This window comes from Dreissena polymorpha, chromosome 3 (genome assembly GCF_020536995.1).
Source record: "Dreissena polymorpha isolate Duluth1 chromosome 3, UMN_Dpol_1.0, whole genome shotgun sequence".
NCBI classification, from domain to species: Eukaryota; Metazoa; Mollusca; class Bivalvia; order Myida; family Dreissenidae; genus Dreissena; species Dreissena polymorpha.
In genome coordinates this window covers 17,411,899-17,431,307 of record NC_068357.1, presented here as the reverse complement: position 1 = coordinate 17,431,307, position 19,409 = coordinate 17,411,899, and the positions used below count along the sequence as shown (strand labels likewise).

The 19,409-nt window shown below is 34.6% G+C and overlaps 2 protein-coding genes and 1 non-coding gene across 3 annotated transcripts in view; 2 read left to right on the top strand and 1 right to left on the bottom strand.

Moving 5' to 3' along the window:
- Window positions 1–3,444, top strand: part of LOC127873128 (annexin A6-like) — an 80,543-nt gene extending 77,099 nt beyond the window's left edge. The window contains 1 exon segment of the mRNA XM_052416771.1: window positions 639–3,444. Within this exon segment, the coding sequence (XP_052272731.1) occupies window positions 639–761 (123 nt within the window). The 3' untranslated portion in view covers window positions 762–3,444.
- A 5,738-nt stretch (window positions 3,445–9,182) lies between these two features.
- Window positions 9,183–18,821, top strand: LOC127872062 (cilia- and flagella-associated protein 251-like). The gene is made up of 3 exons (XM_052415397.1): window positions 9,183–9,289; window positions 9,583–9,847; window positions 18,735–18,821. The coding sequence occupies exons 1-3, from the start codon at window positions 9,183–9,185 to the stop codon at window positions 18,819–18,821; spliced, it is 459 nt and encodes a 152-aa protein (XP_052271357.1).
- Trnaf-gaa (transfer RNA phenylalanine (anticodon GAA)) lies at window positions 14,078–14,166 on the bottom strand. The gene is given in 2 exon segments: window positions 14,078–14,113; window positions 14,130–14,166. It is a non-coding gene; the product is annotated as a tRNA-Phe (tRNA).
- Window positions 18,822–19,409: the final 588 nt, after the last annotated feature.

Genomic DNA, 19,409 nt, shown 5'->3' with positions numbered 1-19,409 from the left:
GTCTGAATTGGTGATCACCACCCAAACGAACATGCGCTGGAAATGGGCATTAAACCAGGGTATCCGAGGCGCATGTACCATTCACTGAGCTAATCTCACAACTGGAGATATATTTAATTGTTTTTTAAAACTTCAACCCTTTCCCTCATAAGAAGCAAAGTGAAAATGGCTTTTGCAAACCGCATAAAACCAGAACAGCCTGCGAGTAACTCTGTTCAGGTTTTATGCTGATTGCTGCTCATGAGTATCTAAGGGTTGCAAATGAAGCCTTTAAAACTTGAATTAAGTAAGAAAGGTATTGAATTAAATGTAACTTTCTAACGGACTACAAATGCGTCAAAACACATATATAAGTGGAAAAGAGTAAATGTGATAAACCATACTATGTGAGCCTTGCTCTGGGGAAACTGGGCTTCATGCATGTACGCAAGGTGTCATCCCAGATTAGCCTGTGCAGTCCGCATACACAGGATTTTTGTTCAGATGAGACTTTCTGTAGGTGAAAAATACCATGAAAGCGGAAAATGTTGTCCCTGATTAGCTTGTGTGGATTATCTGTCACTTACTCAAGCATTATGATTGCATTAGTTTATGTGACAAACTGTACAATATCCCTGTGTTTTTCTCTTTCTGCTCAGGTTGACCTTGAGGACATCAAACAGTGTTACTATGAGAAGTACAGCCAGAACCTGTATGACGCAGTGAACAGCAAGTGTAGCGGCGAGTACAAAAACATGCTGCTTGCTGTGATTGACAAGTAGTTCCTCAGAAAGTAGATCCTGAGAAAGTAGTTCCTGAAAAAGTAGTTCCTGATGTGGAGCCATTCTTGTTGATAAAGATCCTTGTCCAGTGAACGAATGGAGAAGCTCTGATTAGGAGGTGTTTGTCTTCCTGAAATTCAGTTTATGATGACATTGATGCGAACAGCATAATATAAAATGATCAATTAGTGATGACTTAGAAAATTAATATGTATATTCGTTTTCAATGATTGCAATCATATGTTATATTTTAATGTGACAAATGGCCATTTGGATGTGGTATGTATGTCTCAATATGATATCCATTTAAAGGTTATGATTCTGGTATATTTCTGTAAATTAAATATGCTATATACACAACACAAACATGTGCTTTACTTAATTTACTATCTTATTTTTCACAAGACTATTTTAGCTCACCAGGGCATGAAGTGCTAGCAGTGAGCTTTTGTGATGGGTGGCCATTCAACATCAATTGTCATCCATCGTGTGTCCTGAATTGGATCATCAATGATTTGCTTCAAACAACATCTCCCCCTAAACTGCTTGTGCATTTTCATGAAACTTCACAGGAATTATTTTTTGGTGGACCTCTTTCAAAGTTGTTCAAATCGTTCTATTCTGCTGCATACTGGTGCTGTATAAAAACCTGATACACACCAGGGGTTCCATCTTTGAAACAACAAGGATCAGGGCATTTGGTGTGAAACATATAGTGGTCCTGTACACATTTTTTTTCAAATCATCCCCCTAGGGTCAAAATTTGCCCTACTTGGGATGAGGGGTAAAAATGGAATATATATTACATATATTTTGTGTGTTTTATTGAATTTTGGTTCTTTACAAAGATTTTTTCAAATCATATTCCTGGCTTAGAAACTAGCCACACTCCATTATGCAGGTGAGCGATAGGACCATATCGGCCTTCTTTTTCTGTAAACCAGATGTTATAAAGACAAAAACGTTTGCTTTATGAAAAATCTTATCTCAGTTTAAAACTAATAAAAATGGTTTGTGATCATAGTATTATGTAAATAAAAAGCAGTTTTTCTGTTCATTTATTTAACATGCTAGGAAATGTGTCACGTTTCAAGTACAATGCGAGTCTAATCTTTCATATTATAAATAGCGGTATAAGGGACTTACCAATTTTGTTTCACTCCAAATTGAACAGATTGAGTATATCAATCAATATAGTTTATTAAACTTATGTAAGCAATACTTTTATTATTTTAATATATAATATTTGCTTATTATCATTATCAATGAAGTGTTTATGTCAATTTTGTTTAAAGCAACTTCATTTTTCTTATAATTTATTTGACTTAATGTAACAATTCTTTTTGAAATTTATAATCTAAAATTATCCAAACTCTCTGTATAATTATAATATCATATATATTGCATGGATTCTATTAACTTTATTAATTAAATGTTCTGTTATAAAGGATATTGTCTATTTGCCCGCATGCATTTATAAAACAAATATATGTTCAGACTTGTTCTTTCTAAAGCACTTATTCTAGCAGTTGATGACCGTTGGTTTTCTTGCTGTGGTTCACATATATGATTCATGTTTATGTCAGTTGTTCATTGCATTGTACAGTAATACTGTCTGTTGGTTTTACTTTTATTTTAAAAGCTTTTTTTTTTTATTTTATAATATTTTGTTTATTTATTTACACAAATAAATTTATCTTCTTTTGCATTTATTTCCAAAGCTATATTTTATACGTGCTATTTTCTGTTATAGTTTATCAAGTTTATGTACTCAATTTAATTTATATTATGCATTTATTTGAAAATATATTTTTGATGCATTATTTTGTCTTATAATGATAGTTACTTTATTAACCTAAGTTAATTTATCTCATTTTTGTATGCCAATAGTTTATTTACACAGTTAAATTTCATAATGGTTCGAGTATATACTCGAGCCACTTTGTGTACATATTGTACATGTATAAATGTATTAGATGACTATTAAGAAGTAATTGCTGACGAAGATAAATGCCTATTTTGCTTTCAAATGGTGTCTTTCTATCAAAATACAACTAGGCTGTTAACGAATCTGTGAATTTCAATTTTTGTAAAAATTAAATTTCTCAGAAAAAACACACACAGAGATTCCTAAATGTATAAATTTTTTACTTCCTCGTGCATGTTGTATTGGCTAATCATGGACAATTTGCTAGGGCCTTATTTTTTGGCAAAAGGTTTTGAACCAGGACATTTTCTGATGGAGAAAAACTATTTGTGTATATGACTATATGTATCTGATACCATCTTAACTGCACCTGCGTTTTCCTGATAACTCCTGGGTATTTAAGCTGCTACTGCAAAAGTTGTTGAACCAGATGTTTTCTGGTGGATGAACCCAATTATTTCTATTCTGGGAAATATGTTTGAAACGCATGTGGTGCACATATGTGAACAGTATAATATATATAAAATAATTATGTTAGAGAACTGTGATGACAAAATGATTAACATACAACCTATATATACTGACTTCATTTCTTCGATATGTTATTTGTTCATATGGCATATTTTATAAGTGTTATACTATGTTAATGATTAAGTTTATGAACCAAACGTCCTTGGCTAAGTTGTGTGATATTTGACTGTGATTTAAAAGAAATTTAAATGCATATCAGTTTTAATAAATTTCCTATGTAGTTAACACGACTTTGTGTTTTTTTTATAGTTACATGTTACAGGCCATACTAATTATAGTGAAAGTGTCACAGTGTCTGTAAGTTTTTGGAAGCCTAAACGAAAATCAAACATGTTAATTTCCAATAACATAACATCCAATTTCTGTGCCATTAATTCCAAACATATTTTTGCTGATGAAATATTATTCCATATAAAAGAATGTGATGCTTTTATATAATCATCCAGCTTCAAGTATTTAACACTATAAATGTTTCCATTGTTCACTGAAATGATGTAATTAAGGATTCTGAAATATTTATTAGCAAGTCAGCAAAGTAGTTTATATCTGACTTAAGTACCATTAAGTCATTTGAACCTCGCTCTGGGAAAACGGGTCTTAATGCATGTCCGTAACGTGTCGTCGCAGATAAGCCTGTTCAGTCCGTGGACTACACATGCTAATCTGGGACGACACTTGATGCACATGCACTAATACCCGTTTCACCCGTTTTCACAGTGCAAGGTTTATTTGAAGTTTACGGCACATAGGCACAAGAAAGGGGCAACTAATTGTATCGATTGTAAAAACATGATAATATTTTGTTATCATTTACATTAAATCAATGAAAAACTGAACAGAATTAGACATTTTTAAACAGTTAAATAAGGATATTTTGAGGTTGTTTTCAACAATGAAATGCATAATCAGTTAAGTGTTTCAATTTATGATAATAACTATATACGATTTCTTTGTACAAGTATATGAAAATTATACACTAAGACAATTTCAGTATCAACTTATTTTTATGCCCCTGGATCGAAAGATCGGGGGTAAATTGTTTTTGGCCTGTCTGTCTGTCTGTCATTCAGTCATTCTTTCATCAAAACTTTAACCTTACATTAAAGTTTTGCTATAACTTTTCAAATATTGAACATAGCAACTTGATATTTGGCATGCATGTGTATCTCATGGAGCTGCACATTTTGAGTGGTGAAAGGTCAAGGTCAAGGTCATCCTTCAAGGTCAAAGGTAAAAAAAACACGCACACAAAACTTTAACCTTACATTAAAGTTTTGCAATAACTTTTGAAATATTGAACATAGCAACTTGATATTTGGCATGCATGTGTATCTCATGGAGCTGCACATTTTGAGTGGTGAAAGGTCAAGGTCAAGGTTATCCTTCAAGGTCAAAGGTAAAAAAAAAACTAACCTTACATTAAAGTTTTGCAATAACTTTTGAAATATTGAACATAGCAACTTGATATTTGGCATACATGTGCATCTCATAGAGCTGCAAATTTTGAGTGGTGAAAGGTCAAGGTCATCCTTCAAGGTCAAAGGTAAAATAGAAAAAACTTTAACCTTACATTAAAGTTTTGCAATAACTTTTGAAATATTGAACATAGCAACTTGATATTTGGCATGAATGTGTATCTCATGGAGCTGCACATTTTGAGTGGTGAAAGGTCAAGGTCATCCTTCAAGGTCAAAGGTAAAAAAAACCTTAAACCTTATATTAATGTTTTGCAATAACTTTTGAAATATTGAACCTAGCAACTTGATATTTGGCATGCATGTGCATCTCATGGAGCTGCACATTTTGAGTGGTGAAAGGTCTAGGTCATCCTTTAAGGTTAAAGGTAAAAAAAAACTTTAACCTTACATTAAAGTTTTGCAATAACTTTTGAAATATTGAACCTAGCAACTTGATATTTGGAATGCATGTGTATCTCATGGAGCTGCACATAATAAGTGGTGAAAGGTCAAGGTCATCTTTCAAGGTCAAAGGTCAAAAAAATAATTCAAAGCGGCATTCTCATGAAGCTGCACATTTTGATTGGAAGAAGTTCAAGGTCATCCTTCAAGGTCAAAGGTCGAAAAAAATCAAAGCGGTGTTCTCATGAAGCTGCACATTTTGAGTGGTGGAAGTTCAAGGTCAAGGTCATCCTTTAAGGTCAAAGGTAAAAAAAAATATAAAAAATTAAAGCGGCATTCTCAGAAAGCTGCACATTTTGAGTTCAAGGTCAAGGCATCCTTCAATGTCAAAGGTAAAAAAAATAATGCTAAGCGGTGTTCTCATGAAGCTGCACAATTTGAGTGGTGGAAGATCAAGGTCAAGGTCATCCTTCAAGGTCAAAGGTCAATTTTTGTTTCAAAGCGGCGCAATAGGGGGCATTGTGTTTCTGACGAACACATCTCTTGTTCTCCTTTTAATGATTCTATCAAGATTAGATGCTTTCAAAAACGATGTATTTAATTATGATTTGAATTGATTGACGTATCCCTTGGACCAGTAACTGCAGTATTTCACGTGTTTTGTGTTATAGATGTATATGCACTTCTCTGCTAAAATATAATGAGTATTTTTCCTTGTCTATAACAAATGTGATGTTTAAATCAAAACCAGCATTTCTATTTTAATATGAAGCTAATAAATTCGCTGTAACAAAGGGCTAGGTTCACGAAGGGTTGAAATATGCCCTGTTACAGAAATAAATGAATTTACTTTTATCTTATTGGGCATACTATTGAATAAAGGAAAATAGCAGTTTTATAATTAATATCGCTTTACTATGGTTGGTATGGCAACATGACCAATACGTGAGAATATTTGTTATGGTATATAAAAATCAATTACAAACGTATATATATACATCATACGTCATCATCAAATTATAAAATTGTACATGAGTATTGAAAACACACAGCACGATGTAAAAAAGCAACAAATAGTGATTTGTTATCATGGTAACGAGTAAGACATTGACGTTTTTATACATTTTTTGTCAAAGAAATCAAAGAATATAAAGTATAATTTAATATACACAGCATAATTTGCCTAGGGCATTCCCAATTGATCGGATTATATGCAGATAGGGTTTAATTAATAATTTCTGAAACTACAATTGCCGTTTCCAAGGAAACAAATGTAAATGTATATGATATGATATATCATTTTTCAAAGTAAATATCGATCGGCGAATAAAATCAGCCTAACAACTTAAAAAATAGATCTTAATTATTGTATTATTCCATTTTTTCATTATTGCAATAAAAATGAATCTTTGATGATTTAAATGTTACCATGGTAACGGATTTTTAAAATGGAATGCAAAATCATAACGTACATACTAAATACACGCTTAACATCAAGTATCCAGTTGGGCCACGACTTTCTTTTTTATTGGTTTACAAAAATTATTTTGAAAATGGTCCATCGGGCGGTCGAAAAAAAAAAAAAAAAAACATCATTGGAAAAAAAAGTCAATACTAATAACATCAGAACAAAGACAACATATCTTTTATAACCTTAACACAGAGACAAAAAATCAAATTATGCAATGAAACACATCTATATCTTCAAGTGAAATGAGTCCTAAAAGCACCTTTTGTAACATCAGGCAATTTTAAACACTCCATTACATGACATGCGTTCTTCTCCCATTAAAACGAAAAACTGCGCTTCATTTCCATAATACGATGCGCACCATTACGCAATGCGATGCCCGTTGCATAAATCTTATATAAGATAAACTACTCATACACAAATTACCCGGTATGTGTTTTGCTCTTACTCGACTTATGAGATCGTACATGAAAAAAAAATCGAGGTAGATCGATCCATGCGTCGTTGCGGTAATGTTTGTCAAAGATGTTGTTGTCATGAAAATTCGTTGATTTACAACGCAAAACGTCTTATTTGAACTGACGCGAATTAATTTAATCATATTTGTCAACTTCGCTTTTGCTTTATTTTGATAATTTAATCCAAAGTTTAATGTTAGCAAGTGTTTTTTTACTGGAATTGTAAACAAGTAGTCAGTTAAAGTCTTCCGAAAATGTGCAGTCTGTGTGAATTGACAGTTTGACGTCATCAAAGGAAAGCCGCTTTCTGTCGGAAGCAATAAAGCGACAAATTTCGCGCCGAAAAAATTGGCTTCCTTTGTCTAGCAATCAACATGCCGAACCAATCGTGTGTTTGTTTCTCAATTGCAATCCTCCAATTTAATAAAAGCACGTGCATAGCTCCGCCTTCGAATCTTTTGCAGAGAACGGAGGCGGAGTTAAACGGTTAATTGAGCTAGTGTTTTACGCAAGTTGAGTTCCGATTTGCCGAAATTACTCGGCCCTAAGCATTGAAACGACAAATACATTTATCAATGATTTTCCGAGATATACCGATTTGTTCCGATTTCCAAACTTTCTGTACAGTTCCTATAAACTATGGCGGACGTGTTTACAAAATTCCTAAACACATATATCATAAATAATGGCAGTGTTTTATTGGATTATTTATACTAATTATCAAATACTTTTTTATCTACTATAATATCGGGTTTGTTTAATATAATGAACATGTTAAACAATATAGTTGCGTCACAGACACGGAAATAAATTTTGATGGGGTCGGCATTTTACTGACGCTGATTTTCTTATTGTCTGTAATTTTTACCCGAAATAAATTTTGAGAAGTGCCCATAAAAGGACTGGTACATAATGTTTCACATTGAAAAATATCCCGATCTCTGCAATATATGTGAACCAATCGTTGATTGTACTTACTTGATTTTATTCGCAACCGTACTCAAACCGGATCGTTTTTTTTCTCGTTTCGCTCGTTTTGCAGTGCGGTCGGGAATAAAATATTTTAAAAAAAGACGATTTTCCGTTTTTATTTTTTTTTCCCATTTTCCAAAAATTAGGGTCGGCGGTTTTGTAAACCAAGAAATATAAAAGTCGTGGCCTTGGAACTTAAAAATAATAAACCAGTATCACATTATGATCACAATTTTGTATAATGCACAATATTTCATGGTATACATATTTTATACAACAGTATTTAAAACAAGATTTGATGTCTTTAGCGTAACAAACGCATCAACGTATTAAAATGTTACTGACATAAGCAATCCAGCATATACCTTAATTATGTCAAATAACGTAAAAATGTCTAATCTGTGAATGTAAACTTTTCACTTCACAGACAACGGATTTAATTATGTAACGAAACGATACAATATTACATTTAAATATTCGTATCATTCCAAATATAGCCATTTGTTTTATAAGCCGATAGCTTTTAACAACAGCTGACATTGGGCTACAAAACTAATGTACTGGATGTTGCACATAAACCTTATAAGTGACACGCACATGTTTCTATTAAGAACAGAATCCGGATAGTGCCATCTTTGATCTCGCCCTTCTTTCATCAAGGGCGACACACGACGCACGAAGCGATACACGATATTTTACACGACAGTCGCGGCGACGAACGATATTTAGCGCGACAGTCGCGGCAACGCATGATATTCTGCGCGACAGTAGCGGCGAAGGACGATTTATCATTTTTGTGTAGGTAGCCCAAAAGGCGATATATCGTGTCAAATATATCGTGCGTCTCCGCAGCTGTCTCGCAAAATATCATGGGTCGCCGGGAGTCGTCTGCAGTCGCAATGCACCAGAATACTCGAGTGGATGTTTGGGAACATAATAATCCATCTATCATCTGTGTGTCCAATTGTGAAATGTCCTGTCTGGACAACTGTTTTACCCAGATTTCTCCAGAGTATTAAAATCGCTATCGCGCGAGTTGTAAATCGGGATAGGCTAAGGTCAGTGACAAAGTGATTGATTAAGGATATTATGTTTATCTTCTATATGTCATTGCTATATGGTGAAGCCAATAAAATAGTCTTTGATTGATTGCCACATGTCGGAGGAGTAATCAATCATATTGGAAGTCATCAAGCATCGTGGATGAGAAGTAGGAGGAGGAGGAGGAGAAGAAGAAGAAGTAGGAGAAGGAGGACGACAGAGGAGGAGAAAGAAGAGGAGACGGAGGAGGAGACAGAGGAGGAGAAGAAGTAGGAGAATGAGGATGAGACAGAGGAAGAGAAGGAGGAGCAGAAATCGGAGTAGAAGGAGGAGGAGAAAGAGAAGGAGGAGGAGACAGAGGAGGAGAAGGAGGAGGAGAATGAAGAGGAGGATAAGGAGGAGGAGAAAGAAGAGTAGACAGAGGATGAGGAGAAAGAGAAAGAGGAGAAGGAGGAGGAGAAAAAATATGAGACATAGGAGGAGAAAGAAGAGAAAGAGAAGAAGGAGAAAGAGAAGGAGGAGAAGAAGTAGGAGAAGGAGGAGGAGAAAGATGATGATACAGAGAAGGAGAAAGAGGAGGAGAAAGAGGAGGAGAAAGAGAAGGAGGAGGAGAAAGAGAAGGAGGAGAAAGAGGAGAAAAGGGCGAGAAAGAGGAGAAAGATGAGGAAAAGGAGGAGGAAACAGTGGAGAAAGAGAAGGAGGAGAAGGAAGAGGAGAAAGAGAAAGGGGATGAGAAGAAGGAGGAGAAAGAGAAGGAGGAGGAGAAAGCAGAGGAGGAGGAGGCCAAAGAGAAAAGGGAGAGGAGGAGGAGGAGAAGGAGGAGGAAGGTTAGGATGTCCGTTTCTTTTTTGTTTCGGCCATTTGCGTATCTACAATAACCTTGTTGGCAATGTTTCCGCAACCTTACCATCAATCTAAATAGATTTTGGTAAAAATGTTTGTATTTTTTAATCATGTAACAATTTTAAACTTAAGGCAAGATCAAAGCTTCTAAGATAGCAATTTTTTGAAGAACCTTCGTTATAATGTATCCCTTTGTATCCCGATGCCAATTTTTTTAACTTTGTCAGAATACAAAATATCTCTAAAGTAGGTTACAGGTTTGAAATATTGTTAACTTATATATTGATCCACAATGGATACATACATTGTTTAAAAAATATATTTATGTCAGAGAAAAGTGATTTTTAAATCACCATGAAATAATAAAAAAACACTTTAAAATATAAATATTCAATTGGTTTTGCTATATAAAATCACCACTATTTTTTTTAATGTTTTTTGGATTTTTGCATAAACTTTTGTAGTCATGGCAACATAAAGTTTAGGAAAACACGCTATAACCTATTTAATTTTGATTAGAACACAACAAAATAAAATACATAAAGGCTCACAGGACTTTTATATAATTTGCACGTGTTAATTTGCAGAACAGCTCTTATGCATTGAAACTATGATTGAATATTGTATCAGTAAATCAGTGGGCAGTAAAATGCTATAGATACGATGTCATAGAAATAAGTGTTAGGCATAGACGTTCTTTAACACCCCCGGAAACGCGACATGCTGTGAAGTTTGCCTACCGGACGTATATTTTTACTTGTATGAATCAATTGCTTTACATTTACAATGATTTTCAAACAATAAAAAAAGATACAAATTAGCTGGAAATAAACTAAGCTTCAGAGCGGATATCATTATAAAACCTCAAAGTTCAATGAAAATGATCTACAATGCGTCAGAGTGGGCATAAATCAGCTGTAATAGTTAGCTTTTAAGTTTATAAATGAACTTCACACATGTCATACCTCGACATCTTTGTACAGCACTATGTCATATCATTTTTTCATCAACACGTTGTATGTAAAGTCGAATTTTTCCACCAATAAGAACTTTTTTAAGAAAACCTGGCGGATATGTTACTCGGGGACATTGGTTAATATAATTGTCGGTGAAAAAAAACTTTTTTACAGGCATACCTTTAAAGAAATTTGTAAATAAAGTGCTAAATATGGGACAAAATCCTGCATCGTCGACTTTAAATAACCATATTTCAATAAATCCTGAATATTAATAACCAGGATTTTTCTAACATACATGGTAATACCTTATTTGTATGCACCAAAATATATTTTATTTCAAAAATGCCTTTAAACAATTATAGAACTGGATTTACTTACCCTACCGAAATTCTTTGAAATATATCGGCTACATCTCCTAGCATGTCCAACTTCTCACAGCATGTCGGGTTTCCGGGGGTGTTTAAAGTTACCAGAATATTGAATATTGTCAGAGGACCAGTACGGTTTCCCAACCGTCCTCTTAAGCAGCACGCTTTATTCTTCTGATCGTAGATATTTCCCACTAAATTAGCCCGTCCGTCGCCGCCGCCGTTTAATGGCGCTTGGTTTAGGGGAACTGATACTAATCCTCGGATAGCACAAATAACAAGTACTTTATATTGGTGAATGTAATTGTAAGTTATTAAAAAAAAAATTGTCGTGATTTTTTCCGTATTTAAAAAACCTATATCAAACATGTATGTTCTAATTCTAACAATTTGTTATTCAAGGAATTTTTCTGCGATAATCATATCTCAAGTCTTTTTAGAACATAATTTTCTTTGAATTATGAATAGTGAAAACTCCAAAATTCTATGTTTTATATATCGAACGTCCATCAAACCAAATTCCTTTCTAGAACTTCAGTCTGAATAATTTCAAGTATGATACACGCATACACGAATATATATTTAATCAATATAAAAAAAATCCTATCCAAGTGCATTACGCAACACACATCCTGCTGACCTCACCTTTGTATCTAGGCAACCACTGACCGATGCAACAACTGCACGACCACTCTCTGGGACCTCGGCTGCCGCACCAGAGGCCGCCGGGATTTTTTATCTCGCATTGAAGGCCAATTTCGTCTGTATTGTTGCTTTTATTGTTATTGTTGTTGTAGTGAATAAGGCGGCACATCATCATGATCATCATCATCATCATCATCATTATCATCATCATCAACGCCACCATAATTATCAGCATCATCAGAAGCAGCATCACCAGCAGCATTATTATCGGACGAGCAGAGCCAGGTGATACTTTTCAAAGTCAAACGGATGCACGAGGCAGTACAGAAGGAGTAGTGGTTTCCGGTTGGAGTCGGCGAGCAACGGGCGGTGGGTGTCTGACGCAGTGGCGTTTCCGATCAATCTAGCGGAATTATTTTCATGTAAAACTGGAAGCTAAAATGCACTTTATTGGCGTCGCACTGGAGTGCACAGGTGGAAGTAACGTACCTTGGATAGTATTTTTTTAGGAGCCCAATATATTCAAATAAATATATTAAATCATGTTTAATGAGAAAAAAATTGACAAAGAGCCATGAAAAAAATACCCACCCTCTGATATTGGAATCATAACAAGGTCATTAACTAGACTCTATTATAGACCTGTCTTCGCGGGCCGCAAAAATGTCAAAAATAGCTTTAATCCAAAGCATCCCTTGATCCTCCTATGGGTAATTGGACAACCTTTCCAAAAAAGTTAACTTCAAAAATATATGTCCAGCCGTTAACGCACAGTCAGTCGAAAACCGAGCAATATTTCGAGTCCGTTTGTCAACCCGAATAAATCTTCTACAGACTTTCAAACAATATTTTTGACTTTTCTCCCCTTATTCGATAGCTTGCGTCCTATTCATTTAAAACAACGAGGCGTGTCACATAATGCATGCATATGCAACCACTTACCCCTAAAAACTTACAGTGTCTTCATATCAATGAGCATTTTTTACCTCATTTCAAATGAGAAACATCGGGACAATAAGTGCAGATTTTTTTCTATTAAATTTGACAAAATAAACCATTTCCACTTGTTTAAAAGATTTCACAACTTTCGTCTGAATCTTTCCAAACTTGTTAAGTGTTTTTATATCAGTATTACTCGAACCCTATTAAAAATGATGCATATCGGAGCAATAAATCTATTATGATCTTTTACTGAATTTCAAAGTATTGTGAAATGCAGCTTCTTTATGCAATTTACAGTTTTCATTCAATTTTTTTTACAAGAGGAAGCAGATATTTTGAAACCTACACAATTCTGTTCCATTAATGAAAACTGTACACGGATGCCAGTAAAAAAAGGAAACCAATGTAAAATAAAATGAACAATGAAATAGTTGGGGGTTACAACACAAAATCATAGATAATGGTTATTTGGGGGTTATAACACAACATCATAAATAATGGTTATTTGGGGTTATAACACAAAATCATAGATAATGGTTATACCAGTATCTTTTTCTATTTTGTTTAAAATAATCGGCCAATATATTAATATTTACAGTAGAAAAAAATCGTTCCATGTAACTGCATTGAGTGCCTTTTACACTGAATTTCCCGACGCCCTTTGATGCTTTGCATCAATACTTATCTTGTTGTTAAGTTATTTTAAAATTTACATTTACTGAGTGTCGAATTATAAGGTATTAATACAAAGTATTAAAACATAAAGAGTCGATTGAATACAATGAAAAGGGAAAGAATAGATGCGAAAGATGTCGGGCCCGGGAAAATCGGTACGTTTCGAAATTTTCTCGATTTCAAACACACATTCTAAATATTTGTGCATTTTTTTATTTTCCAAATATATGTTTCATTGCCGATAATAGCAAATCACTAAAATGCTTTACGTCGTAGAAGTTTTTTAAGGACATGCGTTGCAATTATATTCTGTCAACTAAATATAAATAATTACTAAGCTCGCCGGGTCGGTGGAAAATAGCTCTTTGGAAAATCTCGACTTAAGTTTTGCTCAAGTGAAAAAAGTCGATTTTCTCTTTACAAAATGAATACACCTCTGTAATTAAGATATTTAAGTGATGTAAGAAATTTTAATTAACGTTGTCACCACGCGGCATCCATTAATTTTAATAAAAATGTCCAATTGTAGTAAAATGGATTTTAAAATGTGTACATAAAATAAAGCTTTATTATATTTATTAACTTTACTGAACAAAAATTGTCAGCCGCCGAACTGTTCAGTTCGTGCCGGAACCCGGGATTGAACCGGGGGCCTTTAGATGATTGTTGCATAACAACTTCAGTCTAATGCTCTCCCAACTGAGCTATTCCGGCTTACATCATTTATGTACTGCTATTTGATGAAGTTGTGTATAGCGATTGTAATTATATGTCTATTAATAAACTAATACATTGTACGTTTTCGTACCAGTACGCCTTCCAATAAACTTGCTTGCGCGATAGGTCATCAAATATCGTACTACATTGATTCTCCACTAAATAAGCAATTTAGAAAAACCACAAAATAAATATATTTTGATTATGTTTTGTTTTTATACAAAACCAGAACGTTTCGCGTATTTGCCCAGTCCCTGTGATCTTTCCCCTGTGATCAGTTGTGGATCAGTTATTAATTAAAACAATAAGCTTTGCATTATTGGGAATAAATGTTGTAATAAATGTAATAGGCACAAATGCAGTACTTATTTACACTTATTTACACAAAAAATCACCTCTATGCAAGATATTCTTAAAACAAAAATATATACATTGATCCGTAAAATAACTTCTCCGCCCATAAGCGAAAAAAAATGCATTACATACAAATCGCCGCTCTCCAGAGCGACGCCATTGAATATTGAATCAGTAAATCAGTGGGCAGCATAATGTCATAGATATGATGTCATAGATATTAGTATTAGAAATTGACAATCTTTAAATTTACCAGAATGTTAAATATTGTCACAAGGCCGGTCCGGTTTCCCGACCGTCCTCTTTAGCAGCATTTCCCACTAAAGGAGGAAGTCTATAGTTGTTTAGCCTTATATGCGCATTAGCCCCGGTCAATTTCCTGAATTTAAGGTGTATGGTCTAAACAAAATTGTCTTTTGACTCCAGAAGCTGAAATGTAAGTATAAATTGTCAATATTCTAGTGATTTCACTTGTTTTCAGTAATTCGAAACTAAGTTACCTGAATTTTAGTCAACAACAACATGCTTAGTGAGAAGTAATACATGTACTTCCATCTTGAAGCAGTCGACATTTGATAGATTTCAACGGTGTGTTTAAATAAGTAAGCAGTGCAAAAAAGTTCAAGCGTAATGACCCATTTTGTTTGACTAAGTTTGAAAGCATTTGCTTTGATAGTGCAAAGCATGTTGTCGACTGTGTCCGTAATTTTCCCCGGAAAGAAAAGTATGATTGCCGTTTTTATCTAAAAATGTTTTTTTACGGCCAAGGTCCGAGACCCCCGAAAAGGTCTATTTTACCCCATATATCAATATAAAGAGCATTTTCTGCATTGTTTTGTGCATAATTTTCTTTTAAGCTGTTGATGGGCTGCACTGAATATCGTCTGAATCTATTTTCAGGTTGTGACTGAAGGCCTTGTTTTGAAAGTGTTTTGCAGACCAGTAGTTGTCGGACTGGGGATTTTCAAGAAAAACTGTAGACTGCCCCTTAAATTACCCCGTCACCGCCGCTGTTTAATGGCGCTTGGTTTAGGGAAGCTGATACTAATCCTCTGATAGCAAAAATAATAAGTACTTTATAATGGTGAATGTAATTGTAAGTTATTAAAAACAAGAAATATCTTTAAAAAAGATATACGGCGTAAATAGTTTAATGAATGAGATCAAGGATAGCGAAAGTCTTTTTCTGTGCAGTTCTTAGCTGCATCACACGCAGTACGGGATGTTACGGGGAGTTTTCGCGGCTTATTTTACATTATAACATATTGCTGGTCATAAACCTATAGATACAAAACAGAAAACCACAAGAAGAATGGAAGTGAAATTTAAACATATGAGTCAACCGGCCACACGAGAAGTATCCGTATTTAAAGGCGCGTTCTTCGAACAAACCTGTTTTAGTGGTTTGTCGGGCATTGCTATTTGATTCGATTATTAACAGTATCAATTATCATCGTGCTAATGCTTAAAGTGATATTATGGGCATTTTGCTATGTTGAATTGAGCTGAAAAGAATTAACAGGTCAAAATAGTTAGTTAAAATGTGGTTACTGATTAATTATCTGCAACTCACCTTGCTACCAGTTGTTTATAAAAATATATTTTATATTCGATATTCTTACGTGACCCACCCAGTCCTGTAAGCTGAAATGATCCGTAAAACAATTTCGTGTCTTTGTGTCGTATGAACAAATCTGCACTAAAACTAAATTTAGGTTCAACTCGTAAACGCATGATCAGTTGTCAAACGAAAGTACGGTTGATATTCAAATGCATTATTTTTCTCTTTCTGGTATATTGTTTTAGTATGATGATGCTGTATTAATTAATATAAGTGTATATGAAGTAGAAACATCAAAAATAATCAACGGTTGCGATAGACACCTATAAACTGTTACATGCTCATAATATCACTTTAGTACATTAGGCAATATGGACGAATAATTATTGTTAAATTTATCAACAATAATATTTATCATTGTATTGTTGAAAACACATTAAGAATCTATTATTTACATACCATAATTATATTGCTGAATATCTTCATTTAACATATTTCTGGTCTAAAGAAAATTCCAGGTCACCTAGTTCACGGATAGCGTCTTTATTATATAACGATTATTTTACTGGCCGCCAACTCCGGTGATGACCTGTATATAAACTCTGAACTCGCGGGTTGAAATGCAATGCTTTAAAGTGAGGCCTCGCTTCCATTGCTCTTTATACTTTTACATGTTAACATGTTGACAGGAATAAGGAAGTAAGAACTGAATATGAGAACATAGCCTTTTAAGTATAAACGCTCTTGCGCTGGTAATACTCTGAAAATAAAAGGTGTACGCACAAACTGTATTGATGTCGAGAATTGAGTGTAAAACTGTTCTATCTATTAAGCCTTTTCATTCGAGATAAAATTGTTTCATACAGTAAAACAGTGTTACAAAGACGCGGATATGTTTCCAATGTTCTGGTGGTAAACTCAAATCAGCCAATGGAATAAATGAAGTGTATTCATTCGTACCTAGCCGCGGGAAATTTTATTGGAATTTTATTGGACACTTACAAAGGTCAGGCTAAGGTGAAAAGCTGGCTTATGCAGCTTACGCCGAAAAATGTCGTGATTTTTTTTCCGTATTTAAATAACCTATATCTAACATGTATGTTCTAACTAACAATTTGGTATTCAAGGAATTTTACTGCAATAATAATATTAGTCTTTTTAGAAAAGAATTTTATTTGAATTATGAATAGTGAAAACTCAAACATGTTATTTTTTATATATCGAACGTCCATCACACCAAATGCCTGTCGAGAACTTTATTCTAAATAATTTAAAGTATGATACACGCATGCACGCATGTATATTAAATCAATATAATGTTTAGAACTTCCAATCGAGGTGCATGACGCAACACACATCCTGCTGACCTTACCTTTGTATCTAGGCTACCACTGACCGATGCAACAACTGCTCGACCACCAACCCTGGGTCCTCGGCTGCCACCAATATCTTTAAAATATTTACTAAATTGTTCAGACTTCACAACTCTACATACTTTTAATTTCAGAAGAAAGTTTTGGTATTGTCAAGACATGTGCAACTTTCGTTGACGAAAGTGGCAAACCCCCATGAATGTGTGAGTCATAATTATTTTAATAATGAAATCTCAGTCCTTCACAACTGATGGTTTCAATATTAACGCCCAAGGAATATGATCACTGTGGTGTCAACTTTTATGTACCGTGTTCCCTAGAAATTCTACCAGAATACGTTTCAATATTTAAAAGATACATTAACTTTTTCCTTTTTACATGCGCCATAAAAATTAAAACGTTGAACGACTTTAAAGAAACAACACGTGCAGGCATACCCATTTTTTGAATATACGAGTGAGTTTCATAATTGAAATCTTTCAAAACATCTGACAAAACGGCGAATAACAGAAAACAACGCAGAAAAATGCTCATATATCATAAATCGTTTTCCTTCTTGCACACTATGGTCGGAAAAATGAGTACAAAATGAAAAATAACAATCAGTTGGAAATGATTGAATCTGCTGATATATGCATATTTCTAACCTGAAAGAACGCCGATATCGTTATAGCTACTAGCTTAACGTGTCCTTCAGTTAAAAAGGTCAAACAATAGTCTTAATCCAAATGAAAATATGGTCATAGAGATTGCCTTAGCAACGCATGCGTCATATTCTGTCAGTTTCAATAATGAGGTATCTATTGACTGTCAACTGCAATAACAACAACTTGCGTGACCAATGCGTGAATATGACGGGTTACATTCCAGTAAGAATCCCATTATCCGCTTACTCGGCTACCAGATAGTCTGCTCGCTTTGCCAGACATGAAATACGGATCTTCGCTTCTTACAAGGAAAATGTCCGCTGTCTTCTTTTTCAAAGTTCCTCATTTGAGCCGCGTTCTGTGAAAATTGGGCTTAATGCATGTGCGTAAAGTGTCGTCCCAGATTAGCCTTCGCAGTCCGCACAGGCTAATCAGGGACGATACTTTCCGCTTTTATGGTATTTTTAGTTTCAAGGAAGTCCCTCCTTACCAAAAATCAAGTTTAGGTGGAAAGTATCGTCCATGATTAGCCTGTGCGGACTGCACAGGCTAATCTGGGATGACACTTTGCGCATATGCATTAAGCCCAGTTTTCTTAGAACAAGGCTCAGTTATTTGCCAATTGTACAGATGATACAGCATGACGAAGTCTGGAAACGTCACCGGAATGAATCTAGAAAAAATTACAAAACATTGGTTTTCGATCAAGAGGAGTAGAACATCAAAGGCATGTTATATTATGACAATACCTCAAACAGAATGCTGATAACATTTTTTTGTTAAATTAAGTTATAAAACAATTTGATTAAAAAAAAAAGCAAGTTACGCCGTGAAAAATCGATTATTTGTTAGGTCTGCTATTTAACAAAGCATGTGAATAATTAAGGAGCCCATACACCAAGCACGTTCTCAGACAGTTCGACCACGTTCTGAAGAAAATGCAGAACGGGATGTGAACATGTGAACGTGTAGTTTTCGTCAGAAAAAAAATCTACAATATGATTAAATGACACTCATACACATTTCGCGCTACGCGCAGCTCGATCCTATCCCGTCCTATCCCGTTTCCAGTCCGGTTTTATCTAGTTCAAATCGGGTCAATTTGCCCATTGTCCCCGTTTGTATACAGTTTCCTATGGGATACCAAAGGGGTCGAAACTTTAACTTCTGCTCGAGCAGAAAAAAATGCTGCTCGAGCAGCATCGACCAGCAAAATGCTGCTCGAGCAGCAAATTTACTGCTCGACCAGCAATTTTTCGGCTCGAGCAGAAAAATCCTGCTCGACCAGCATTTATTTTTAGATTA

What these genes read in the sequence shown, in the direction of transcription:
- LOC127872062 (XM_052415397.1), top strand. Translation starts at nt 9,183, where the DNA reads ATGAGAAGTAGGAGGAGGAGGAGGAGAAGAAGAAGAAGTAGGAGAAGG. An exon ending in GAGACAGAGGAGGAGAAGAA is followed by an intron (nt 9,290 to 9,582) that starts GTAGGAGAATGA and finishes ATGATGATACAG; the next exon opens with AGAAGGAGAAAGAGGAGGAG. An exon ending in GGAGGAGAAGGAGGAGGAAG is followed by an intron (nt 9,848 to 18,734) that starts GTTAGGATGTCC and finishes CCAATTGTACAG; the next exon opens with ATGATACAGCATGACGAAGT.